We start from the raw sequence: 27021 nt of genomic DNA, 5'->3' as shown, positions 1-27021 counted from the left end.
GGACACTTGAGGGGACACCGGGGTTGGGGACACTGGGATCGGGGTTGGGGACACTTGAGGGGACACTGGGGTTGGGGACACTCAAGGGGGACAGCGGGGTTGGGGACACTGGGGTTGGGGTTGGGGACACTTGAGGGGACACTGGGGTTGGGGACACTCAAGGGGACAGCGGGGTTGGGGACACTGGGGTTGGGGTTGGGGACACTTGAGGGGACACCAGGGTTGGGGACACTGGGGGTCTCGGGGTTGGGGACACTTGAGGGGACACTGGGGTTGGGGCTGGGGACACTCGAGGGGGACACCGGGGTTGGGGACACTGGGATCGGGGTTGGGGACACTTGAGGGGACACTGGGGTTGGGGACACTGGGGTCAGGGACACCGGGATTGGGGACAGGGACACTCGAGGGGGCAGCGGGGTCGGGGACACTGAGGGTCTTGGGGTTGGGGACACTTGAGGGGACACCAGGGTTGGGGACAACGAGGGGTCTAAGGGTTGGGGACACCAGGGTTGGGGACACTGGGGTCAGGGACACTGGGATTGGGGACAGGGACACTTGAGGGGACAGCGGGGTCGGGGACACTGGGGTTGGGGTCACTAGGATTGGGGCTGGGGACACCTGAGGGGACACCGGGGTGGGGGACACCGAGGGTCTAAGGGTTGGGGACACCAGGGTTGGGGTTGGGGACACTCGAGGGGACACTGGGATCGGGGACACCGAGGGTCTAAGGGTTGGGGACACCGGGGTCGGGGTTGGGGACAATCAAGGGGACTCCGGGGTCAGGGACACCGGGGTCTCAGGGGTGGGGACAGTGGGGTCGGGATGGGGACACTCGAGGGGACACCGGGGTTGGGGACAGGGGGGTGTCGGGGTGGGGGGGGGGTGGTGGCAGCGCGGGGACAACGAGGACTCACGGTGCCCGGGGCGGTGGCAGCGGTGGTGGCCTCGGGGGGGGGGGGGGGGGGGGCGGCTTTATGGGGCCGGGGAGGGGTGGGGACAAGGGGAGGGGGGCGGGGGTGGGGACAGAAGGGGGGGGGGACAAAAGGAGGGGGTGGGGGGATGGGGTTTATGGGGTGAGGGATCTGTGGGGTGGGGGCGTCTGTGGGGTCTGTGGGGTCTGTGGGGTGACAGATCCATGGGGTGGTGGGGTCTATGGGGTCTTTGGGGTCTGTGGGGTGATGGATCCATGGGGAATGGGGTCTATGGGGTCTATGGGGTCTATGGGGTGACAGATCCATGGGGTGGTGGGGTCTATGGGGTCTATGGGGTGATGGATCCATGGGGAATGGGGTCTATGGGGTGACAGAGCTATGGGTCGATGAATCCATGGGGTCACAGATCTATGGGGCAATGGGGTCTATGGGGTCTGTGGGGTCTATGGGGTGATGGGTCCAGGGGGTGATGGGGTCTATGGGGTGATGAGATCTAGGGAGGATGACCCCATAGGACAATGAGGTCTATAGGACAATGGGGTCCGTGGGGTGACAGATCCATGGGGGAAAAAGGGTTTATAGGGTGATGGGGTCTATGGGGTGACAGATCCATGGGGGAACGGGGCTTTTGGGGTGACGGATCCATGTGGCAATGGTGTCTATGGGGTGATTGGGGTCTATGGGGTGATGGCCCCACAGGACAATGGAATCCATGGGACAAAGGGGGCTGGGGGGGTGACCCCATAGGACTATGGGGTTTATAGGACAATGGGGTTTACAGATAATGGGGTCAATGGGACAATGACCCCATAGGACAATGAGGTCCATGGGGTGATGGCCCCACAGGACAATGGGGTTTACAGACAATGGGGTCAATGGGACGATGACCCCATAGGACAATGGGGTCTATAGGACAATGGGGTCCAGGGGGGGTGACCCCATAGGACAATGGGGTTTATAGGACAATGAGATCTATGGGGTCCATGGCCCCATGGGACAATGGGGTCTAGGGGGGATGACCCCATAGGACAATGGGGTTTATAGGACAATAGGGTCCACGGGGTGATGGCCCCATAGGACAATGGGGTCTATGGGGTGACGGCTTCATGGTGGATGACCCCATAGGACAATGGGGTCCATAGGACAATGGGGTTCATGGGGTGATGGCCCCATAGGACAATGGGGTCTATAGGACAATGGGGTCCAGGGGGGGTGACCCCATAGGACAATGGGGTCTATAGGACAATGGGGTCCAGGGGGGGTGACCCCATAGGACAATGGGGTCTATAGGACAATGGGGCTTACAGGACAATGGGGTCCAGGGGGCGTGACCCCACAGGACAATGGGCTCCAGGGGGGGTGACCCTATAGGGTGACCCCATGGGGTGCCGGCGGCGCTGCTCCCCCCGCTCCCCCCCATGTGGGTCCCCCCCTTGGTGTCCCCCCCCCCCCCCAAGGCCCCTTCCTGCGGGGGCCGCGTCCGCCCCCACCCTTCCTGACCCCCCCCCCCGGCCCCTTCCTGTTGACGCCGGTGGCGGGGACAATGACGGGGACAATGACGGGGATGGTGACCCCCCCGGTGTCCCCCCCCACCCCCCCCGTGCCGTGTCCCCAAGGGTGTCACCGGCGGCGCCATCGGAAGCGGCAGCGTCCGGCCGGGGGGGGGCTCGGCACGCGCCTGGGGGGGACGGGGACAGGGACAGGGTGGGGACAGGGACAGGGATGGGACAGGATGGGGACAGGGACAAGGACAGGATGGGGATGGGATTGGGATGGGGACAAGGACACAATGGGGACAAGGACAGGGATGGGGATGGGGACGGGATGGGGACAGGGACGGGATTGGGGACAAGGGACGGGATTGGGGACAGGATGGGGACAAGGAAAGGATGGGAACGGGATGGGGATGGGGACAGGGACAGGATGGGGACAAGATTGTGATGGGGACAAGGACAGGGACAGGGAGGGGGACGAGGGACGGGATTGGGGACAGGATGGGGACAGGAACAGGATGGGGACAAAATGGGGACAGAATTGGGACAGGGATTGGGACAGGGACAGGAAGGGGATGGGGACAGGGACATGGATGGGGACAAAGGACAGGATTGGGGACAGTTTGGGGACAAACCCAGTGACAATGACCCGGCCGCCCCGAGCCCGCGCTGCTTTATTATTTACAGGGGGGGACACGGAGGGGACGCGGCTGTCCCCAAGGCACGGGGGGGACCTCGGGGCCGTCCCCAAGGCACTTGGGGGGGGGCTGGCGTGTCCCCTGCCGGTGTCCCTTGTGTCACCGCGCCGCCGTTGTCACCGCCTCGTCCCCGCGGTGTCACCGCTGTGCCTCTAATTGTCCCCAGGGTGTCCCCAAGGGGGGGGCCGTGATGCCACTACGTTGTCACCAGGGTGTCCCCAAGGGGGTGGCTGTGATGTCACCGCGTTGTCACCGCGTTGTCACCGTCCTCGCCGTGCTGCCACCGGTGTCGTTGTCACCTCCGTGTTGTCACCTCCTTGTCACCTTGTCATCGCCGTCGTTGTCACCTCCTCGTTGTCACCGTGTCCTTGTCACCTCCACGTTGTCACCGTGCCACCAAGATCGGGGTTGGGGGGAGAGGGGACAGGGACATGGGGAGGGGACATGGGGAAAGTGGGGGGGGAGGACCTGGAGTGTTGGGGACAAGGGGACACGGGACGTGGGGACAGTGAGGGGCTGAGGACGTTGGGGATGGGGTGGGGACTTTGGGGACAAATTGGGGATGGGTTGGGGACATTGGGGGCACAAGGACAGTTTGGGGACACGGGGAATGGATTGGGGACACTGGGAGTGTGTTGGGGACACTGGGAGTGTGTTGGGGACACAGGGGACAAGTTGGGGATGGGTTGGGGACATTGGGGACACGAAGACAGTTTGGGGACACTGGGGATGGGGTGGGGACATTGGGGGCACAAGGACAGGTTGGGGACATTGGGGATGGGTTGGGGACAATGGGGACAGGTTGGGGACATCGGGGTCATGGGGGACACGGGGACGTTGGGGACACTGGGGACAGTCTGGGGATGCCCGGCCCATGCTGGGGGTCCCGTGGGGACGTTGGGGACATTGGGGACACGGTGACGTCAGTGACGGGCGCGGGAGATGGCCAATCCCAGCAGCCCGGCCAGGCCGGCCACGCCCAGGGCCACGCCCCCCACGATGGCCGCGCCCAGCAGCCCGTCTGGGGGGGGGGGACATTGGGGACATTTGGGGACATTTGGGGTCGTGGGGGGGACACGAGGACATGGGGGGGACATAGGGGACATGGGGGGGGACATGGGGGGGACATGGGGGGGACAGGGGGGACACGTGGGGACATTTGGGGTCATGGGGGGGACACGAGGACATGGGGGGACATTGGGGAGGCAGGGGGGACATGGGGACATTTGGGGTCATGGGGGGGACACGAGGACATGGGGGGACATTGGGGAGGCAGGGGGGACATGGGGACATTTGGGGTCATGGGGGGGTCACGAGGTCATAGGGGGGACATGGGGGACATGGAGGGGACACCGGGGGGGACATGGGGACAAATTGGCATTGGGGGGACATGGGGGGCATATAGGGGGACAGAGGGACATGGGGGGGGGGACACGGGGACATTGGGGGTCATGGGGGGGACACGAGGACATAGGGGGGATGTTGGGGACATTGGGGGGGACATGGGGACAAATGGACATTGGGGGGCCATGGGGGGGATATGGGGGGACATGGGGGGTGACAGGGGGACAGGGGGGACACACAGGGGACACAGAGGGGACACGGGACACACACATGGGGACACATCAGGTGTGGGGACGCGCCACCACCCCTGGGTGCTGGGGGGCGTTATGGGGTGCTGGGGGGTGCTATGGGGCGCTATAGGTCTCTGTGGGGCACCATGGGGGCGCTGTGGGGGCGCTATAGGGCACTGTGGGGGCACTATGGGGCGCTATAGGGCGCTGTGGGGGCCCTATAGGGTGCTATGGGTCACTATGGGTCACTATAGGGTGCTATGGGGCACTATGGGGCACTGTGAGTGTGCTATGGGGGCACTGTGGGGCACTATAGGGCACTATAGGGTGCTACAAGTTGCTATGGGTCACTATAGTGCGCTATGGGGTGCTATAGGGCACTGTGGGGGCACTATAGGGCACTATGGGGTGCTGTGGGGCACTATAGGGCGCTGTGGGTGTGCTATAGGGCACTATAGGGCGCTATGGGGTGCTGTGGGGTACTGTGGGGTGCTGTGGGGGTGCTATGGGGCACTATAGGGTGCCGTGGGGCACTGTGGGCGTGCAATAGGACGCTATAGGGCGCTGTGGGGGTGCTATAGGGTGCTGCAGGGTGTTATAGGGCACTGTAGGGCACTAGAGGGCGCTGTGGGTGTGCTATAGGGCGCTATAGGGTGCTATGGGGCACTGTAGGGGTGCTATAGGGCGCTATGGGGCGCTGTGGGGGTGCTATAGGGCGCTATGGGGCACTATGGGGCACTATAGGGCACTATAGGGTGCTGTGGGGCACCGTGGGGGTGCTATAGGGCACTGTGGGGCACTATAGGGCGCTGTGGGGCGCTGTGGGGCGCTGTGGGGCACTATAGGGCGCTATGGGGTGCCATGGTGCGCTATAGGGCGCTATGGGGCACTGTAGGGCGCTATAGGACACTATAGGGTGCTGTGGGGCACCGTAGGGGTGCTATAGGGCGCTATGGGTCGCTGTGGGGTGCTGTGGGGGTGCTATAGGGCCCTATGGGGTGCCATGGGGTGCTGTGGGGCACTATGGGGTGCTGTGGGGCGCTATGGGGCGCTGTGGGGGCACTATAGGGCACTATAGGGTGCTGTGGGGCACTGTAGGGGTGCTATGGGGTGCTATGGGGCGCTATGGGGCGCTGTGGGGCGCTGTGGGGCGCTGTGGGGCGACTATAGGGCACTATTGGGTGCTGTGGGGCGCTATGGGGCACTATGGGGCACTATGGAGCGCTGTGGGGCACTATAGGGCACTATAGGGCGCTATGGGGTGCTATGGGATGCTATAGGGCCCTACGGGGTGCCATGGGGTGCTGTAGGGCACTATGGGGCGCCGTGGGGGTGCTATAAGGCCCTATGGGTTGCTATGGGGTGCCATGGGGTGCTGTGGGGCGCTATGGAGTGCTATAGGGCGCTGTGGGGCGCTATGGGGTGCTATAGGGCTCTATGGGGCACTGTGGGGTGCTATGGGGCTCTATAGGGCGCTATGGGGTGCTATGGGATGCTATAGGACGCTATGTGGCGCTGTGGGGCGCTATGGGGCACTATAGGGCGCTATGGGGCGCTATGGGGCGCTATGTGGCGCTGTGGGGCGCTATGGGGCACTATAGGGCGCTATGGGGCGCTATGGGGCGCTATGGGGTGCTGTGGGGCGCTATGGGATGCTATAGGGCCTTACGGGGTGCCATGGGGCGCCGTGGGGGTGCTATAGGGTGCTATGGGGCACTGTGGGGCGCTATGGGGCGCTATGGGGCGCTGTGGGGCGCTATGGGGCGCTATGGGGCACTATAGGGTGCTATGGGGCGCTGTGGGGCGCTATGGGGCGCTATGGGGCGCTATGGGGCGCTATGGGGCGCTGTGGGGTTCTCACCTCGGTGCATGCGGGCGCGGATGAGGCGCTGCAGCCGCAGCCCCTGGGAGTTGTGGGGCTCGGCCTGGAGCAGGGCCCCCACATAGCTCAGGGCACGCTCGTACTCCTGGGGGGGGCGGGGGGGACAGGGGGGGGGACAGGGGGACAGGGGGACATGGGGGGACATGGGGGGGGCAGGGGGACATGGGGGGGTCAGGGGGACATGGGGGGACAAGGGACATGGGGGGATATGGGGGGGACATGGGGGGGGACATGGGGGGGCAGGGGGACACGGGGGGGACATGGGGGGATATGGGGGGGACAGGAGGGGAAAAGGGGGGGGCACAGGGGGACATGGGGGGGGACATGGGGACATGGGGGGGTCAGGGGGGGCAGGGGGACATGGGGGGGCACAGGGGGACATTGGGGGACAGAGGGGGACGGGGGGGGAAAGGGGGACACGGGGGGGGGCACAGGGGGACGTGGGGGCAACAGGGAGGGGACGGGGGGGACATGGGGGGGGCCACCATGAGTGCCACCATCCCCTTTATCCCCCTGGTGTCACCCAGCCCCCGGATGACCCCAAAAGCCCCCGGCCACGTCCCCAACGCCCCTCCCCATGTCCCCAATGTCCCCAACACCCCCTGTGCCCCCCCCATGTCCCCATGCCCCCCCCCATGTCCCCGTGGCCCCCCAATGTCCCTGTGCCCCCCCCGTGTCCCCATGCCCCCCCCGTGCCTCCCCCATGTCCCCCATGTCCCCTGTGTCCCCAATACCCCCAACACCCCCCCAATGTCCCTGTGCCCCCCCGATGTCCCCATGTCCCCCCCCGATGTCCCCATGCCCCCCCCCGTGTCCCTGTGCCCCCCCCCGTGTCCCCCATGTCCCCTGTGTCCCCAATACCCCCAACGCCCCCCCAATGTCCCCGTGTCCCCCCCAATACCCCCATGCCCCCAACACCCCCCCTGTCCCCATGTCCCCTCAATGTCCCCAATGTCCCCATGTCCCCCCCTTGTCCCCGTGTCCCCCCCGTGTCCCCATGTCCCCCCCCCATGTCCCCATGTCCCCCCCCATGTCCCCATGCCTCCCCCATGTCCCCCATGTCCCCTGTGTCCCCAATACCCCCAATGCCCCCCCCTGTCCCCAATGCCCCCGATGTCCCCATGTCCCCCCCAATGTCCCCATGTCCCCCCAATGTCCCCATGTCCCCCCCGTGCCCCCACCTTCAGGCGGTAGTTGCCCAGGGCCAGGTAGTACACGTAGTCGCGCTTCTCCTCCGCCGTCCCGTCCGTCATCAGCTCTGTGTGGGGGGGGGGACACGGAATGGGGGGGCGTTGGGGACATCTTGGGGGGCTGGGGGACCCCCCAGGTCTCCGTGCTGCCCCATATCCCCCACCTATGTCCCCCACATCCCTCCATATCCCCCATAACCTCCCCAAAACCCCAAAACCCCCCTATAACCCCATAACCCCCCCACAACCCCCCCGACCCTATAAACCCCCCAAAACCCCATAACCCCCCTGTACCTCACAACAGCGCCAGTCCCCCCATATCCCCCCTAACCCCCTAGAACCCCACAACCCCCCCAACCCCACAACCCCCCCACACAACCCCATAACCACCCCACAACCCCATAAACCCCCCCATACCTCACAGCACCTCCAGCCCCAATAGCCCCCATATCCCCCCATACCTCACCATCCCCCCCCAACCTTCCCGACCCCATAACACCCCCCATGACCCCATAACCCCCCCCGACCCCATACCCCCCCTCACCTTTGAGCAGCTCCAGCCCCCCATAACTCCCCCATAACCCCCTATAACTCCCCCAACCCCTCCAACCCCATAACCCCCCCGACCCTATAACCCCCCCCGACCCCATAACCCCCCATGACCCCATAACCCCCCCCGACCCCATAACCCCCCCTCACCTTTGAGCAGCTCCAGCCCCCCATAACTCCCCCATAACCACCTATAACTCCCCCAACCCCTCCAACCCCATAACCCCCCCGACCCTATAACCCCCCCCCGACCCCATAACCCCCCCCATGACCCCATAACCCCCCCGACCCCATAACCCCCCTGACCCTATATGCCCCCCCCAACCCCATAACCCCCCCGACCCCATAACCCCCCTGACCCTATATGCCCCCCCATGACCCCATAACCCCCCCCTCGACCCCATAATGCCCCCCCGACCCTATAACCCCCCCTGACCCCATAACTCCCCTGACCCTATATGCCCCCCCATGACCCCATAACGCCCCCCATGACCCCATAACCCTCCCCATGACCCCACAACCCCCCCGACCCCATAACCCTCCCCATGACCCCATAACCCCCCCCCGACCCCATAACCCCCCCCCGACCCCATAACCCTCCCCATGACCCCATAACCCCCCCCCTGACCCCATAACCCCCCATGACCCCACAACCCCCCCGACCCCATAACCCCCCCCTGACCCCATAACCCCCCCCCATGACCCCATAACCCTCCCCATGACCCCATAACGCCCCCCCCGACCCCATAACCCCCCCCCTGACCCCATAACGCCCCCCATGACCCCATAACCCCCCCCCGACCCCATAACCCCCCCCCGACCCCACAACCCCCCCCATGACCCCATAACCCCCCCCTCGACCCCATAACGACCCCGATCCTATAACCCCCCCTGACCCCATAACCCCCCTGACCCTATATGCCCCCCCATGACCCCATAACCCCCCCCTCGACCCCATAATGCCCCCCCGACCCTATAACCCCCCCTGACCCCATAACTCCCCTGACCCTATATGCCCCCCCATGACCCCATAACGCCCCCCATGACCCCATAACCCTCCCCATGACCCCATAACCCCCCCCGACCCCATAACGCCCCCCATGACCCCATAACGCCCCCCCGACCCCATAACCCCCCCTCACCTTTGAGCAGCTCCAGCCCCCCATAACTCCCCCATAACCCCCTATAACTCCCCCAACCCCTCCGACCCCATAACCCCCCCGACCCTATAAACCCCCCTGACCCCACAACCCCCCCCCCGACCCCATAACCCCCCCCATGACCCCATAACCCTCCCCATGACCCCATAACCCCCCCCCTGACCCCATAACCCTCCCCATGACCCCATAACCCCCCCCGACCCTATATGCCCCCCCATGACCCCATAACCCCCCCCCCGACCCCACAACCCCCCCCATGACCCCATAACCCCCCCCATGACCCCATAACCCCCCCCATGACCCCATAACCCCCCCCATGACCCCACAACCCCCCCCATGACCCCACAACCCCCCCGACCCCATAAGCCCCCCTATGACCCCATAACCCCCCCCATGACCCCATAACCCCCCCCATGACCCCATACCCCCCCCATGACCCCATAACCCCCCCGACCCCATACCCCCCCCACCTTTGAGCAGCTCCAGCCCCTTGCCCACGTCGGCCCCGTAGGGGCTCCGCACCAGCCCCCAGGCGTACTCGAAGCGGCAGCCCCGCGACGGCGCCCCCGAGCGGCTCTCGGCCGCGTAGCGCCGCTCCAGGGCCTGGGGGCGGGGCCAAAAGGGGGCGTGGTCACAGGGGGCGGGGCCACAGGGGGCGGGGTCAGCGAGGGGAGGGGCCTGGGAGGGGCGTGGCGGAGAAAGGGCGGGGGTAGGGAGGGGTGGGGAGGGGGTGGGGAAGGGATGGGTGAAGGGGGCGTGGCCACTGAGGGCGTGGGAAAAGGGGGCGTGGTCACAGGGGGCGTGGTCACAGGGGGCGGGGTCATAGAGGGGAGGGTCCTGGGAGGGGTGTGGCTGAGAAAGGGTGGGGGTGGGGAGGGGTGGGGAGGGGGTGGGGAAGGGATGGGTGAAGGGGGCGTGGCCACGGAGGGCGTGGGAAAGGGGGGCGTGGTCACGGGGGCGGGGTCAGAGAGGGGCGTGGCCTGGGAGGGGCGTGGCTGAGAAAGGGCGGGGGTAGGAAGGGGTGGGGAGGGGGTGGGGAAGGGATGGGGTGGACAAAGGGGGCGTGGCCACGGAGGGGTGTGGCCACAGGGGGCGTGTTCACAGGGGGCGTGTTCACAGGGGGCGTGGTCATAGAGGGGCGGGTCCTGTAGGGGCGTGGTTGAGAAAGGGCGGGGGTAGGGAGGGGTGGGGAGGGGGTGGGGAAGGGATGGGGTGGGGAGGGGGTGGGGAAAGGGGGCGTGGACACCGGGGGTGTGGGAAAGGGGCGTGGTCATGGGGCGGGGCCAAAGGGGGCGTGGCCTGGGAGGGGCGTGGCTGAGAAAGGGTGGGGCGAGGAAGGGGTGGGGTGTGGAGCATGGGCAATGGGGGCGTGGCCATCGATGGGGTGTGGTCAAATGGGCGTGGTTAATGGTGGGCGTGGTCTGTGGTGGGCGTGGTCTGTGGTGGGCGGGGCTAAGAAAGGGCAGGGTTTGGGAGGGGCTGGGGAAGGGATGGGGTGGGGAGGGGTGGCCAAAGGGGGCGTGGCCACTGAGGGCGTGGGAAAGGGGGCGTGGTTAATGGTGGGTGTGGTCAGTGGTGGGTGTGGTCAGACGGGGGCGGGGCTAATAAAGGGCGGGGCATGGAGGGGGTGGGGAGGAGGTGGGTAAGGGATGGGGTGGGGGGGGATGGGCAAAGGGGGCGTGGCCGCTGAGGGGTGTGGCCAAATGGGCGTGGTCGAGTGTGGGTGTGGTCGTGGTCATAAGGGGGCGTGGCCAAGAAAGGGCGGGGCTTGAAAGGGGTGGGGAATGGAAGGGGTGGGGTGGGGGTGGGCATGGGGAGGGGGTGGGCATGAGAAAAGGGCGTGGTCACGAGGGGGCGTGGCCAGGAGGGGCGTGGCCAGAAGGCGGCGTGGCCAATCCCGGGTGGGGTTTGGCTCCTGTGCAGTTGAACTGGGGGCGGGGCCAAGGCCTGGGGGCGTGGCTAAGGGGGAGGGGGCGTGGCTTGCCCAGGACCCCCTCAGAAGGGCTGGGGGCTGGAGGGGGCGTGGCCTACGAGGGGGCGTGGCTACGCGATGGGGGCGGAGCTACAGGGGGCGGGGCCAAGCACTACCCACTGGGGGGCGGGGCCAGGAGGGGGCGTGGCCATGCGCGAACCCAAGGGGCGTGGCTATGTGAGCCGGGGGCGTGGTCACGGTGGGCGTGGCCAATAAGGGGGCGTGGTTAACTAAGGGGGAGGGGCCGCGGCGGCCCGGGATAGGCCGGGGGCAGCGGGGGGGGCTCGGAGGTAACCAAGGGGGCGTGGCCGGGTTGGGGGGCGGGGCCTGAGTGGGCGGGGCCTCGGAGGGGGCGGGGCCTCACCATCAGGTCGTCCACGGCCACGACGTCGTCGAACTCCGGCTCCATCGCACCCGGAAGCGCCGGGGCCGGAAGTGACGCCAGGAGCAACCCGGAAGGCAACCGCCAGGCCCCGCCTGCCGCCCCGCGCATGCGCCTAGGGGGAGGGTGAGGCCGGGAGGAGTGACGTCACGGCGCTCGGCGGAGCGGGCCGCGCCCGTAGCCACGCCCCTAGCAACGCGCATAGCAACGCGCGAGGCCACGCCCCTAGCAACGCGCATAGCAACGCGCGAGGCCACGCCCCCTATCAACGCGCGTAGCAACGAGGGCGGTGGCGGCCGCGGTCTCGCCCCTAGCAACGCCCCTAGCAACGGGTCTGAAGGGGCGGGGCTTTGAAGGGGGCGTGGTTTGAAGGGGGCGTGGCCTCGGGGGTTGTTTTCTCAATGGGCAGCGTTCATTCGGGGAGAGGTTTCAAGGGGCGGGGCTTCAGGGGACGCGGCCGCGGGTGGGTGGGGCTTCACTGGGAGGGGCTTAAGGGGGAGGGGCCTCAGGGGGCGTGGCCTCAGGGTCAGGATCTGGTGATTGGTTTCTCAATGAGCGGTGGTCCAAGGGGTGGTGCCTCGAGGGGGGCGGAGTCTGGGTGGGCGGGTCTTAAGGGGGCGTGGCTTATATGGGAGTGGCTTTAAGTGGGCGTGGCCTCGATGGGCGGGACTCCAGGGGTTGGTTTCTCAGCGGGTAGTGTTCCAATGGGTGGGGTCTGGGGGGGCGGTGCCTAAAAGGGGCGTGTCCTAAGGGGGAGTGGCTTTAAGGGGGCGTGGCCTCAGTGGGCGGGGCTCCAGGGGTTGGTTTCTCAGCCGGCAGTGTTCCAATGGGGCCGTGTTCCAATGGGTGGGGTCGGGGGGGCGTGGTCTAAAGGGGGAGGGGCCTAATGGTGAGGGTCCTAAGGGGGCGTGGCCTTGGTGGGCGGGGCTCCACGGGTTGGTTTGGTGTTCCAACGAGGCCGTGTTCCAATGGGTGGGGTCTGGGGGGGCGGTGCCTAAAAGGGGGCGTGGCTTATGTGGGCGTAGCTTTATGTGGGCGTGTCCTCGATGGGCGGGGCTCCAAGGGTTGATTTCTCAGCGGGCAGTGTCCCAATGGGGCCGTGTCCCAATGGGTGGGGTCTAGGGGGGAGTGACCTAAAGGGGGCGTGTCCTAAAGGGGGCGGTGCCTAAGGGGGCGTGGATTTAAGGGGCGTGGTATTTGGTGGGCGGGGCCTCGATGGGCGGGGCTCCAGGGGTTGGTTTGGTGTTCCAATGGGGCCGTGTTCCAATGGGTGGAGTCTAGGGGGGCGGGACCTAAAGGGGGCGTGCCCTAAGGGGGGGCGTGGCTTTAAGGGGGCGTGGTTTTAAAGGGGGCGGGGCCTCGTGGGCGGCTTAAAGGCGCGGCGTGGGGCGGGGGCGGGCAGCCATGGCCTCGTACCGGGTGCGGGTGCGCACCGGGAGCCAGCCGGGGGCCGGCACCGCTGACTCCATCGCCGTCACCCTGCTGGGAACGCGGGGGGCCAGCCCCAAAACCCCCCTGGACGCATGGGGGCCCGACTTCTGCTGTGGGACGGTGAGGGGGGGCTGGGGGGACTTGGGGGACCTTGGGGGACATTGGGGACATTGGGGGATATGGGGACATTGGGGGATATGGGGACATTGGGGGATATGGGGACATTGGGGGATATGGGGACATTGGGGGCGTGGGGGGGCTGGGGGCACCCCAGTTCCTATTGGGGGTTGGGGGTCATTGTAGGGTATGGGGGGACATGGGGACATTGGGGGACATGGGGGGACTTGGGGACATTGGGGGGCTGGGGGCATCTGGGGACATCAGGGGGGCTGGGGGCACCCCGGTCCTTGTAGGGTCTTGGGGGACATTGGGGCACTTGGGGGGACTTGGGGACATTGGGGGGCTGGGGGCACCCCAGTTCCTATTGGGGGTTGGGGGTCATTGTAGGGTATGGGGGGACATTGGGGGACATGGGGGGGACACTGAGACCACCCCAATTTACCCAAAAAGGGGGGGATTTGGGATCCCGTGGGGCCACCCCAATTCTGGGAGGGGACCCCAAGTGACCCCAGATGACCCCAAGTGACCCCAAATGTCCCTAAATGTCCCCAAGTAACCCCAGATGATGACCCCAAGTGACCCCAGATGTCCCCAGATGTCCCCAAGTAACCCCAAGTGTCCCCAGATGACCCCAAGTGACCCTAAATGTCCCTAAATGTCCCCAAGTGTCCCCAGATGTCCCCAAGTGACCCCAAATGTCCCTAAATGTCCCCAAATGTCCCCGCAGGAGCGTGAGTACCGCGTGGTGGCCCCGCGGGCGCTGGGGCCGCTGCTGCTGGTGCGGGTGCACAAGGAGCCCTACGGGCGCCTGCCCCAAAGCTCCTGGTTCCTCGAGGGGATCCGCGTCTGGCCCGAGGGGGAGCGGGGCCACGGGGGGGACCCCCAGGACCCCCGGGACGAGGACACGGAAGATGGGGACGCTGGGGGGAAGGACCCCGAAGGTGGGGGCGAGAACCCGAAAAATAGGGGCGAGAACCTGAAAAATAGGGACAAGAACCTGAAAGATGGGGGCAAGGATCCCAAAAATAGGAATAAGAACCCAAAAAGTGAGGACGAAGACCCGAAAGTTGGGGGCGAGAACCCAAAAAATAGGGACAAGAACCCAAAAGATGGGGACGAAGACCCAAAAGTTGGGGACAAGAACCCAAAAAATGAGGGCAAGGACCCCAGAAATGGGAATAAGAACCCCAAAAATGAGGATGAAGACCCAAAAGATGGGGACAAGAACCCCAAAAATGAGGGCAAGGACCCCAAAAATGGGAATAAGACCCCAAAAATCGGGGACAAGAACCCAAAAGATGGGGACGAAGACCCCCAAAATGGGGACAAGAACCTGAAAAATGAGCCCAAAGACCCAGAAGATGGGGATGAGAACCCGAAAAATGAGCACAAAGACCCCCAAAATGGGGACGAGGACCCCGAAGATGAGGACGAAGACCCCGAAAGCGGGGACACGGAGGACGAGGACACCGAGGGGGACGAGGACAGCGCCGGTGACACCGAGGACGAGAGCGGTGACACCGACGAGGACCTCGCCCCCTCCTCCGACCCCGAAAGCTTTGGGGCCGCCTGCGACCCCGATGACCCCTGTGACCCCGATGACCCCTACGATGACCCCGACGATGACCCCGATGACCTCGAGGCCACCTACGCCGCGGGGGACAGCGGTGACACCGAGGTGACCCCGTGCTACTCCTTCCCCTGCTACCGCTGGCTGCGGGGTTTCGGCACCTGGGAGCTGCCCGAGGGCTCAGGTGGGGTCTTTGTCCCCCCCCTTGTCCCCCCCCCACCCTCTTTTGTCCCCAAATTGTCACCTCGTGTCCCCCCCCCCCCCAGCCAAGACCCCCGCCCAGGAGTGTCACCCCCTGATGCGACGTCACCGGCGCCGCGCCCTCGCCCAGCAGCAGCGGAGGTACCGGTGAGTGCCCCCCCCCCCCCCATTTTTTGTGTCCCCCCCCCCCATTTTGTCACCTGTGTCCCCCCCCTTGTCCCCCCACCCCCCCCTTGTCCCCTTTGTGCCCCCCCTTTTCTGTCCCCAGGACCCCCGTGGGCTCCTGGTGTCCCCCTAAATGTCCCCTCCTGTGTCCCCTCCCCCCAAAAAATGTCCCCTCCTGTCCCCCCCCCAAATGTCCCCTCCTGCCCCCCCCTCAATGTCCTATCTTGTGTCCCCCCCCCCACCCCCAAAATGTCCTCTGGGTCCCCTCCTGTCCCCCCCCCCCACCCCCAATTGTCCCCCAAAATGTCCCCCCCTATCCCTTGTGCCCCCTCCCCCCCCCCCCCTTATTGTCCCCCCCCCGGGGGTGTTGGGGACGTTGTGGGGACATTATTTGAGGGGAGGGGGGGCTGGGTTTTTGGGGGGGGGTTACGGGGGGGGGTCTATAGGGGAGCTTATAAGGGGTCTGTGTTTGGGGGGGGGTCTTTAGGGGGGGCTTATGGGGGGGGTCTGTGTTTGGGGGGGTTATGGGGGGGCTTCATTTTGGGGGGGGGCTGCGGGGAGGTCACATTTTAGGGGTATCCATGGGGGGGGGGGGTCTCCACTTGGGGGGGGGGGCTCCATAGGGCACCTTATGGGGCGGCTGAGTTTTGGGGGCCGCGTTTCGGGGTGGGGGGGGGCTCTCCCCACTTTGGGGGGGGGTCACTCACCCCCCCACACCCCCCCTCACCCCCCCCAGGTTGGCCCCCTTCGCCCCCGGCCTCCCCTGGGCGCTGCCCCTGGGCTCGGCGCCCGACCCCGACCTCGACTTCTCCCTGCCCCGGGCGGCCGCCTTCTACCTGCGGGCGGGGGCCGCGTGAGTGACCTTTGACCTCTGACCCCCAGTGACCCCTGACCTCTGACCCCGAGTGACCCCACTGACCCCACTGACCTCTGACCCCAGCAGCCCGGCCACGCCCCTTCCATGTGTCCTCAAGGACATCATGGCCCCATGGCCCTTTGTCCCCATGGCCCTAAATCCCGGTGTCCCCACGTGTCCCCGTGTCCCCAAATCCCAACGGCCCCATGGCCCTTGGTCCCCAAATCCCAATGTCCCCACGTGTCCCCGTGTCCCCAAATCCCGGTGTCCCCGTGTCCCCAAATCCCAACGGCCCCATGGCCCTTGGTCCCCAAATCCCAATGTCCCCACGTGTCCCCGTGTCCCCATGTCCTTTTGTCCCCATGTCCCCCCCGTGTCCCTATACCTCATGGCCACGTGTCCCCGTGTCCCCCTGTCCCTGTGTCCTCCCATCCTGGTGTCCCCACGTCCCTGTGCCACATCCCTTTGTCCCTGTGTCCCCATGCCCTGTCCCCATGTGTCCCAAATCCCAATGTCCCCATGGCCACGTGTCCTCATGTCCCCTTGCCCCTGTGCCACATGTCCCTTTAACCCCACGTCCATGTCCCTTTGTCCCCATGTCCCCATGCCTCATGTCCATGTGTCCCCATGTCCCTGAGCCCCAAAACTGTGTCCCCGTGTCCCTTTGTCCCCATGTCCCCATGCCTCATGTCCCCATGTCCACATGTCCCTGAGCCCCAAAACTGTGTCCCCGTGCCACACGTCCCCATGTCCCTTTGTCCCCATGTCCCTTTATCCCCATGTCCCCGTGCCACGTCCCTGTGTCCCTTTGTCCCCATGTCCCCGTGTCCCCAGGAACCTGGAGACGAAGCTGAAGGGCTTCCTGGACCGCCCGATGTCCTGGGAGAGCATCGAGGCCATCACGCGCGTCTTCTGCTTCTACCGCACGCCCGTCACCGGTACGGGGACACGGGGACACGCGTGTGGGGACATGGGGACACGTGTGTGCTATGGGGGGGGGGACACGGAAATGTGTGTGTGGTGTGGGGACACATGTGTGTGCTATGGGGACATGGGGACGTGTGTGTGGTGTGGGGACATGGGGACACGGGGACACGTGTGTGGGGACATGGGGACACGTGTGGGGAGACACAGGGACATGGGGACGTGTGTGTGTGGTGTGGGGGGACATGGGGACACGTGTGTGCTACGGGGACACGTGTGTGTGGTGTGGGGACATGGGGACACGTGTGCACTACGGGGACACAGGGACACGTGTGTGGGGACATGGGGACACGCATGTGGTGTGGGGGGACACGGGGACATGGGGACACGTGTGTGGTGTGGGGGGACATGGGGATATGGGGACACGTGCACTACAGGGACACAGGGACACGTGTGTGGTATGGGGACACGTGTGTGTGTTGTAGGGACATGGGGACACGTGTGTGGTGTGTGGGGACATGGGGACACACGTGTGCACTATGGGGACATGTATGTGTGCTATGGGGGGGACACAGGGACACGTGTGTGCTATGGGGACACGTGTGTGGGGGGTCCCCAGTGTGAGGTTTTGGGATCCCCTATTATCAGGGGTTTGGGGATCCCCTATTATGAAAGGTTTTGGGGTCCCCCCTGTGTGGTTTTGGGGTCCCCTCTTATCAGGGGTTTTGGGTTACCCTATGCTGTGGGGTTTGGGGGTCCCATATTATCAGGGGGTTGGGGTTTCCCCACTGTGGGGTTTTGGAGTTTCATGCTGTAGGGTTTTGGGGTCCCCCCCGTGGGGTTTTGGGAATCCCCTATTGTGAAAGGTTTCGGGGTCCCCTATTATTGGGGCTTTTAGGGTCCCCCATATCCAGGTTTTGGGGTCTCCCGCTGTGGGATTTTGGGGTCCCCACTGTGTGGTACTGGGGTCCCCTATTATCAGGGATTTTTGGGGTCCCCCCCGTGGGGTTTTGGGGTCCCCATTGTGAGGTTTTGGGGTCCCCTCTTATCGGGGTTTTGGGATCCTCTCTTATCAGGGGTTTTGGGGTCCCCTCTTATCAGGGCTTTTAGGGTCCCCCATATCCAGGTTTTGGGATCCCCTCTTATCAGGGGTTTTGGGGTCCCCCAGCAGGTTTTGGGGTCCCCTCTTATCAGGGCTTTTGGGGTCCCCCCGTGGGGTTTTGGGGTCCCCGTGTGAGGTTTTGGGGTCCCCGTGTGAGGTTTTGGGGTCCCGCAGAGTACGTGGTGCGGCACTGGCGGGACGACGCGTTTTTCGGGGCGCAGTACCTGAGCGGGGTGAACCCCGTCCTGCTGCGCCGCTGCCCCCGCCTGCCCCCCAACTTCGCCGTCACCCCCCCCATGGTGGCCCCCAGCCTGGGCCCCGACACCTGCCTGCAGCGCGAGATGGAGGTGGGGGCGCATTTTGGGGGGGGGGGCGTTTTGGGGGGTCGGGGAGGGGGGCTGGGGACCAGGGGAGGGATTTGGGGGTCCGAGAAGGGGATTTGGGGGGTCCAGGAGGGGCTGGGGACTTGGGGAAGGATTTGGGGGTCTGGGAAGGGGACAAATATCGGGGGGGGGGACATGGGGCTGGGGGGGTCTTGGGGGTCCAGGAGGGGACAGGGACCTTGGGGGGGGGATTTGGGGGGACAGGAGGGAGGTCTTGGGGGTCCAGAAGGGAATGGGGACCTGGGGGGGGGACACCTGGGGGTCTGGAGATGGGGATTTGGGGTTCTGAGGTAAGGAGGGGGACCTGGGGGGTATTTGGGGGGTCCAGGAGGGCATTTGGGAGTCTGGGGAGGGGATTTGGGGGTCCGGGGGGGGGGGGGACGGAGCCCCTGAAACCCATGGGAAGAATCCTTGGGGTGGTGGTGGGGGGGGGGAAAGGGCAATGCGGTGACCCCGGCACCCCCAAAAAAAGCCCCTAGAGGAGAGGAGGACTTGGGGGGGGGCCCCTAGGGGAGGGGTTAAGTGGCCGGGGGGGGGGGTTGCCCGGTGGTGACCCCCCCCCCCCCCAGAAGGGGGACGTGTACCTGGCTGACTACGCGGTGCTGGATGGGATCCGTGGGGTGCTCATCGACGGGACCCCCACTTTCGTCTGCGCCCCCCTCTGCCTCCTGCACCAGCGCCCCGACGGGAAGCTGCTGCCCCTCGCCATCCAGGTGGGGCGGGGGGGGGCACGGGGGGGTTGGGGGGGTCATGGGGGCTTGGGGGGGGCACAGGGGGCTGGGGCTGGGGGGGTACAGGGGGGTTATGGGGGGCTGGGGTGGGGGATTTGGGGTGGAAAGGGGGGGGTGGGGGGCGACACGGGGGGCTGGGGAAGGGAATGAGGTCGGGGGGGGGGGAATGGGGGGGAAATGGGGGTCCAGGAGGGGGGTCAAGGAGCTGGGGGGGGCGGACACGGGGGTTTTGGGGTGGGAAATGGGGTCTGGGGGGGGTAATGGGGTCTTTGGGGGGGGAGGGGACACAGGGGTCTCGGGATAGGAAATGGGATCTCGAGGGGATAAATGGGGTCGGGGGGGGCACAATGTTTTTTGGGGGGTAAATGGGGTTTGGGGAGGGTAAATGTGTTCGGGAGAGACACAAGTGACTGGGGTGGGCACGGATTTTAGGGTAGAAATTGGGAATTTGGGGCTCTGGATGTTCCCCCCGATCCCCATTCACCCAGCGGGGGGGCTCCGGGGGCGTGGGATTTATGAATGGCGTGGGGGGGGGGGGGGAGGGGAGGGGAGGGCGTGCCTCCCCGGGCGTGGCATTTTTTGTGAATGGGCGTGGGCGGGGCGTCTGCGCGCGGGGGCGTGGGAGGGGCTTTGGCGTGGGCGGGGCGTCCCCGTTTCGGGATGGCCGCGGTTGTGGTTTTTTTTTTTTATGAATGGCGCGGCGGGGATTTTATGAATGGAACCTCCCGTTTTATGAATGGAGCCCGCGTTTTATGAATGGAACCTCGCGTTTTTTATGAATGGAGCCGCTCTTTTCTTACAAACGCCGCCGCTTTCCGCCACCGCCGCCCCCCCAGCGGCGTGGCTTTTTTTTTTTTTGGGGTGGTGGGCGCCCCCCCCACCTCGAGGCGCGTGAATTAAGCGCCCTGCCCCCCCCCCGGCGTGGGGTGTAGCCGCCCCCCTAGCGGCGTGGCTTTTTTTTTGGGGGTGCTGGGCCCCCCCCCACCTCGAGGCGCGTGAATTAAGGGCCCTGCCCCCCACACACACTCCCCCCCAGCTAACGCAGGAGCCGGGCCCCGTGTTCCTGCCGGGGGACCCCCCCTGGCTGTGGGCGCTGGCCAAGGCGTGGGTGCGCAGCGCCGAGTTCCACGTCCACGAGGCCGTCTCCCACCTCCTCCGCGCCCACCTCCTGGGGGAGGTCTTCGCCCTGGCCACCCGGCGGCAGCTGGCGCCCCGCCACCCCCTGCATAAGGTGGGGGGGGCCGTGGGGGGACCTGGGGGGCGTGGGGGGCTTCAGGGAAATTGGGGGGGAATTAGGGGAATGGGGGGCATTGAGGACATGGGGGAAAAATCAGGAAATGGGGGGGCGTGGGGGGTATTGGGGAAATGGGTGGATGGGGGGTGTGGGCGGTATCAGGGAAATTGGGGAGGGAATTAGGGGAATGGGGGGGGAATGGGGGCATCGGGGACATGGGGAGGACTTTGGGGTAAGGGGGGGACTTTGGGGGGATGGGGGGACATGGGGACTATGGGGACACACACAGGGAACGTGGGGGGCATCTGTCCCATGGGGGGACATGGAGGAATTGGGGGGGGGGGGTCCCAGGTGTCTGGGGGAGTCCCAGATACCAAGTATTTGGGGTGGGAGACAGGACCATGTTGGGGGCCCCATTTCTTGGGAGGGGCTCCCAGGTACTGGGCGGGGGGGGGAAGAGGGCATTTTTAGGGGGGGTCCCAGCCACCTGGCACGAGGCTGCCCCCCCTTGTCCCCCCCCCAGCTGCTGCTGCCCCACACGCGGTACACGGTGCACATCGCGGTGCTGGCGCGGCGCTTCCTGCTCAACCCCGGCGGGGTCTTCGACCGGGTGGGTCCGGGGGGGGGTCCCATGGGTGGGGGAGCACCCTTGGGTGGGTCTGGGGGGTCCCCAAGGGGGAGAGGGGAGGGTCTGAGGGGTGCCTGGGGGGGAGTGGGGGGGGTCTTGGGAAGGTTTAGGGGGGTGAGGAGGGGTCTGGGGGGGTGATTTGGGGCTTTTGGGGGTGAGTTGGGCAATTTGGGGGTATTGGAGGGTAAATTAAGGTGGCTTGGGGGGATTTTGAGGAGATTTGGGGCTATTTGGGTGTGGATTGGGTGTATCTGGGGCTGTGTTGGGGGATGAATCAGGGCAATTTAGGGCTTTGGGGCTGCATTGCAAAATAGGGTGGTGTTGGGGCAATTTGAGGCAATTCAGGGTATTTAGGGATGCGTTGAGGTGATTTGGGGCTGTATTGGGGCAATTTGGGGATGAATTGGGGCTAAGCTGGGCAATTTGGGGTGATTTGGAGCTGGACTGGGGCAACTTGGGGCTGAACTGAGTGGATTTGGGTCTGAATCGGGGCAACTTGGTGCTAAATCGGGGCAACTGGGGGTGATTGGGGGTTGCATTGGGGTGACTGGGGCAATTTGGAGCCACGTTGGGGCAATTTGGCATGATTTGGGGCTGAATTGGGGTGATTTGGGGCTGATTTGGGGCAACTTGGGGCCATTCTGGGGTCATCTGTGTCTGAATTGGGGTCATATTGGGGCAATTTGGGGTCATATTGGGGCAATTTGGGGCCATATTGGGGCAATTTGGGGCCGAATTGGGGTGACTGAAGGGGGCAGCCGGGGGGCTTCTGCTGACTCCCCCCTTATTAACCCCCCCAGGCCATCGCCCTGGGGCGCCGGGGGCTGCTGCGGGTGGTGGCGCGGGGGCTGCGGCGGCTGCGCTACGGGGACCTGGTGCTGCCCCGCGACCTCCGGCGCCGCGGCGTCACCCGCACCCGCAACTACCACTATGGGCAGGACGCCCGGCGCCTCTGGGCCACCATCCGCAGGTGGGGGCCACCTCCCCGTAACCCCCCGTGTCCCCTCGTGTCGTCCTCATGCCTCCTTGTGTCCCCCCGTGTTGTCCTCATGCCTCTTTTTGTCCCCTCGTGTCATCCTCGTGTCATCCTTGTGTCGCCTCGTGTCCTCCCCGTGCCTCCTCGTGTCTCCTTGTGTCTCCTCGTGTCGTCCTTTTGCCTCCCCGTGCCTCTTTGTGTCATACTTGTGCATCCTTGTGTCCCCTCATGTCGTCCTCGTGTCATCCTCGTGCATCCTTGTGTCCCCTTGTGTCCTCCCCGTGCGTCCTCGTGTCTTTCTCCTGTGTCCTGGTGTGTCCCCATGCGTCCTCCCATGTCCTCATGCCCCCTTGTGCATCACCCTTGTGCCCTTTTGTGATCCTCGTTTGTCCTTGTGCCTCCTTGTGCATCACCCTCGAGCCCTTTTGTGCATCCTCATTCATTCTCGTGTCCCCTAATTTGTCCTCGTGCATCCCCCACGTGCCCTTTTGTGCCCCTTTGTTCATCCTCGTGCCCCCTAATTTGTCCTTGTGCCTCCTCGTGCCCTCTCATTTATCCTCGTGCCCCCTTGTGCATCCCCCTCATGCATCTCTCTTGTGTCCTTTTATGCACGTTTGTCCTCGTGCCCCCTCATGTGTCCCCCTCGTGCACTTTCGTGCCCCTTCGTGCCCCCTCATTTATCCTCATGTCCCTTTGTGCATCACCCTCGTGCCCTTTCGTGCATCCTCATTCATCCTCGTGCCCTGTAATTTGTCCTTGTGCCTCCTTGTGCCCCCTCATTTGTCCTCGTGCCCCCTCGTGCATCCCCCACGTGCCCTTTTGTGCCCCCTTGTTCATCCTCGTGCCCCCTAATTCATCCTTGTCCCTCCTTGCGCACCCCCCTGTGCCCCCTAATTTATCCTTGCTCATCCTCGTGCCTCCTCGTGCCCTCTCACTTACCCTCGTGCCCCCTCGTGCACACCCCCCCGTGCCCCCCCCCAGCTTCGTGGCCGGCATGGTGCACCTCTACTACCCGTGCGACGCGGCCGTGCGCGACGACCCCGAGCTTCAGGCCTGGGTGGCCGAAATCTTCCACAAAGCTTTCCTCGGCCGCCGCCGCTCCGGTAGGGCCCCTCGTGTCTCACACGCGTGTGCAAGGGCCCCGGGGAGCCCTCGTGCAAGCCTCGACCCCCCCCCTTTTGCCCCCCGACCCCCCCCCCAAGGCGTGCCCTCGTCGCTGCGCACCCTGCGGGAGCTCGTCACCTTCGTCACCATGATCATCTTCACCTGCTCCGCGTACCACGCCGCCACCAACAGCGGCCAGGTGGGGGGCTACGGGGGGGCGATGGGGGGGCTATGGGGCCGGGGGGGCTGCTGTGGGGTGTTGGGGGGGGGATACGGGGTGCTATGGGGTGTTGGGAGGGCGCTATGGGGTGTCAGGGGGCAGCTGTGGGGCGCTGTGGGATGTGTTGAGGGTGCTATGGGGTGTTGGGGGAGTGCTATGGGGTGGCGGGGGGCTGCTGTGGGGCGCTATGGGGTGTTGGGGGGCTGCTGTGGGGCGCTGTGGGGTGTGTTGGGGGTGCTATGGGGTGTTGGGGGGCTGCTATGGGGTGCTTTGGGGTGTTGGAGGGGTGCTATGGGGCACTATGGGGTGGGGGGGCACTATGGGGTATGGGAAGGGGTGCTGGGGGGACGCTATGGGGTGTAATGGGGCATGTTGGGGGGTGCTATGGGGTGTGCTGGGGGTGCTGTGGGGTGTTGGGGGCTGCTATGGGGCACTATGGGGTGTGTTGGGGGCACTATGGGGCACTGTGGGGTGCCAGGGGGGGTGCTATGGGGTGCTGGGGGGGCGCAATGGGTGCTGTGGGGTGCCGGGGGGGGGCGCAATGGGTGCTGCGGGTGCTCTGAGCCCCACGGATGCTGCAGGGACCGCGGGTGCCGTGGGTGCTGCGGGTGCCCTGAGGTGCTGCGGGTGCTGCAGCGGCTGCAGGTACCACGGGTGCTGTGGGTGCTGCGGGTCCCATGGGTGCTGGGGGGGGTCCCATGGGTGCTGGGGGTCCTGTGGGTGCTATGGGTGCTGTGAGCGCCGTGGGACCCAAGGGTGCTGGGAGCCAAATGGGCTTCGTGTGTCCCATGGGCACTGTGGGTCCCATGGGTGCTGGGGATCTCATGGGCCCCATGGGTGCTACGCTTGCTATAAGTGCTGTGGGTCCCATGGGTGCTGGGAGCCCAACAGGCACCACGGGTCCCATGGGTGCTGGGGGTCCCATGGGTGCTGGGAGTCCAATGGGTGCTGGGAGTCCCATGGGTGCTACGGGAGCTGTGAGCGCCACAGGTCCCATGGGTGCTGGGGGTCCCCTGGGTGCGCGGGACCCATGGGTGCCGGTGTCCCATGGGTGCCCGTGCCGGCGCAGTTCGAGCTGGGCGCCTTCATGCCCAACCTGCCGGCGGCCATGCGGAAGCCCCCCCCCCGGAGCAAGGCGCCGCTGAGCGAGGCCGACTTCCTGGGTGCCCTGCCCGCCGTCAACACCACCTGCATCACCCTGGGGGTCCTTTGGGTGCTGCGCAACGAGCCCCTCGACATGGTGAGCCCCCTGGGACCCCCACAGACCTCCTGGGACCCCCCGGGATCCACAGGGACCCCCCCGGACCTCACAATCTCCCAAGGGACTCCCAGGGACCCCCATGTTCCCAAGGGACCCCCCTGGGACCCCCTATCCTCCAGGGGACTCCCAAGGGACCCCCACATCCCCAAGGGACCCTTGGGACCCCCAACATCCCCCAAGGGATCCCCATGTTCCCAAGGGACCTCTGGGCCCCAACCTCACCCAAGGGACCCCCCCTGGCCCCAGGAGACCCCAAGGGACCCCTGGGACCCCCGCATCCCCAAGGGACCCCTGGGACCCCAACCTCACCCCGAGGGATCCCCGCATCCTCCAGGGACCCCCCTGGCCCCAAGTGACCCCTGGGCCCCAACCTCCCCCAAGGGCCCCCCATGGCCCTGACCCCCCACCCATGGGTGCCGCAGCGCCCGCTGGGCTCGTACCCCGAGGAGCACTTCACGGAGGAGGCCCCGCGGCGCCTGCTGGGCGCCTTCCAGCGCCGCCTGGCCCGCATCTCCCGGCACATCCAGCGCCGCAACGCCGCGCTGCCCCTGCCATACCCATACCTCGACCCCGCCGCCATCGAGAACAGCATCGCCATCTGAGGGACGTCCCCAATGTCCCCAATGTCCCCTGGTGTCCCCGGGTGTCCCCAAGACCCCCTGGTTGTCCCCAAGACCCTCACCAGTCTCCCCATCCCTTGGTGTCCCCAATGTCTCCAACGCCACGCTGCCCCTGCCATACCCATACCTCGACCCCGCCGCCATCGAGAACAGCATCGCCATCTGAGGGACGTCCCCAATGCCACCGGGTGTCCCCAAGACCCCCTGGTGTCCCCTGGTGTCCCCAAGACCCTCAGGAGTCCCCAAATCCCCCGGTGTCCCCAATGTCCCCAACGCCGCGCTGCCCCTGCCATACCCATACCTCGACCCCGCCGCCATCGAGAACAGCATCGCCATCTGAGGGACGTCCCCAATGTCCCCAATGTCCCCTGGTGTCCCCAAGACCCCCTGGTGTCCCCAAGACCCCCTGGTTGTCCCCAAGACCCTCACCCGTCTCCCCATCCCTTGGTGTCCCCAAATCCCCAGGCGTTCCCAAATCCCCAGCTGTCTCCAACCCCACATTTCCCAAACGTCTCTGCATGTCCCCAAAGTCCCCAATGTCCCCTGATTGTCCCCTGGTGTCCCCAAGACCCCTAGGAGTCTCCCAAGTCCCCAAATCCCCCGGTGTCCCCAATGTCCCCAACGCCGCGCTGCCCCTGCCATACCCATACCTCGACCCCGCCGCCATCGAGAACAGCATCGCCATCTGAGGGACGTCCCCAATGTCCCCTGATTGTCCCCTGGTGTCCCCAAGACCCCCAGGAGTCTCCCAAGTCCCCAAATCCCCCGGTGTCCCCAATATCCCCAACGCCGCGCTGCCCCTGCCACACCCATACCTCGACCCCGCCGCCATCGAGAACAGCATCGCCATCTGAGGGATGTCACCGGGTGTCCCCAGCTGTCCCCAATGTCACCGGGTGTCCCCAGAGTCCCCTGGTGTCCCCAATGTCCCCAACGCCACGCTGCCCCTGCCATACCCATACCTCGACCCCGCCACCATCGAGAACAGCATCGCCATCTGAGGGACGGCACCGGGTGTCCCTGGGTGTCCCCAATGTCCCCTGGTGTCCCCAGGTGTCCCCAAGAGACCCCAACTCCCCAGGCGTTCCCTAATCCCCAGGTGTCTCCAACCCCAGGTGTCTCCAAAGTCCCCTGGTGTCTCCCATGTCCCCAAGTGTCCCCAAATCCCCGGGCATCCCCATCTCCCCCTGGTGTCCCTCAACGTCCCCAGGTGTCCCCAACATCCCCAAGAGTCCCCAGGTGACCCCAACACTCCCCAGGTGCCCCCCCATGACCCTACCTGTCCCCCTGTCCCCAACACCCCCAGATGCCCCCTCCACAATGTCCCCCAGTGTCCCCAACCCCGGTGGCACCCGGGTGGCCAATAAAGGAGCTGGGCACGTGTGCCAGGGGTTTGAACACGCGTGTGGGGATTTACACGTGTGTGCAAGGGTCATGTAAGGGGATGGGGACACGTGGGGGGGATGGGAACATGTGTAGGGGGTGGGCACACGCATGTGGGGTTGGACACACGTGTGTGGGGACCGTGACATGTAAAGGGATGGGGACACGTGTGTGGGGTTGGACACGTGTGTGGGGAGCATGACATGGGACGGGCACACGCGTGTGCAGGGATTAAAAATATGTGGGAATGGACATGGGTGTGTGTGTAAGGGGATGGGAA

General features: G+C 65.7%; 2 protein-coding genes across 5 annotated transcripts; one reads left to right on the top strand and one right to left on the bottom strand.

Annotated features, from left to right (window-relative positions):
* Positions 1–420: 420 nt before the first annotated feature.
* On the bottom strand, positions 421–11941 carry FIS1 (fission, mitochondrial 1). Of its 2 annotated transcripts, XR_014687969.1 has the most exons (6): positions 11815–11941; positions 9949–10081; positions 7761–7837; positions 6559–6664; positions 3846–4144; positions 421–435 (listed from the first exon to the last, which is right to left on the bottom strand). XR_014687969.1 is itself a non-coding variant. In XM_084540161.1 (5 exons), exons 1-5 carry the CDS (start codon positions 11857–11859, stop codon positions 4047–4049), a joined length of 459 nt encoding a protein of 152 aa, XP_084396287.1. In that variant the 5' UTR covers positions 11860–11941; the 3' UTR covers positions 3082–4046. The 2 variants fall into 2 exon arrangements, 1 of the variants encoding a protein (XP_084396287.1); XM_084540161.1 differs by lacking the exon at positions 421–435 and having other exon boundaries at positions 3082–4144.
* Positions 11942–13236: 1295 nt separating this feature from the next.
* Positions 13237–26217, top strand: LOC311428952 (polyunsaturated fatty acid lipoxygenase ALOX15B-like; the record flags this gene model as incomplete). Of its 3 annotated transcripts, XR_014687965.1 has the most annotated exons (15): positions 13237–13383; positions 14111–15137; positions 15220–15301; positions 16056–16172; positions 17010–17113; positions 18376–18548; positions 19154–19297; positions 20352–20546; positions 21073–21159; positions 21978–22147; positions 23135–23256; positions 23356–23456; positions 24547–24717; positions 25161–25748; positions 25935–26217. XR_014687965.1 is itself a non-coding variant. In XM_084540154.1 (14 exons), 14 exons carry the CDS (start codon positions 13237–13239, stop codon positions 25338–25340), a joined length of 2820 nt encoding a protein of 939 aa, XP_084396280.1. In that variant the 3' UTR covers positions 25341–25907. The 3 variants fall into 3 exon arrangements, 2 of the variants coding, with proteins under 2 accessions (XP_084396280.1, XP_084396281.1); XM_084540154.1 differs by lacking the exon at positions 25935–26217 and having other exon boundaries at positions 25161–25907; XM_084540155.1 differs by lacking the exons at positions 25161–25748; positions 25935–26217 and adding an exon at positions 24059–24122 and having other exon boundaries at positions 24547–24662.
* Between the last annotated feature and the right edge of the window lie 804 nt (positions 26218–27021).

This window comes from Aythya ferina (assembly GCF_964211825.1).
Source record: "Aythya ferina genome assembly, contig: HAP1_SCAFFOLD_207, whole genome shotgun sequence".
NCBI classification, from domain to species: domain Eukaryota; kingdom Metazoa; phylum Chordata; class Aves; order Anseriformes; family Anatidae; genus Aythya; species Aythya ferina.
This window is presented reverse-complemented; position numbering and strand designations above follow the sequence as displayed.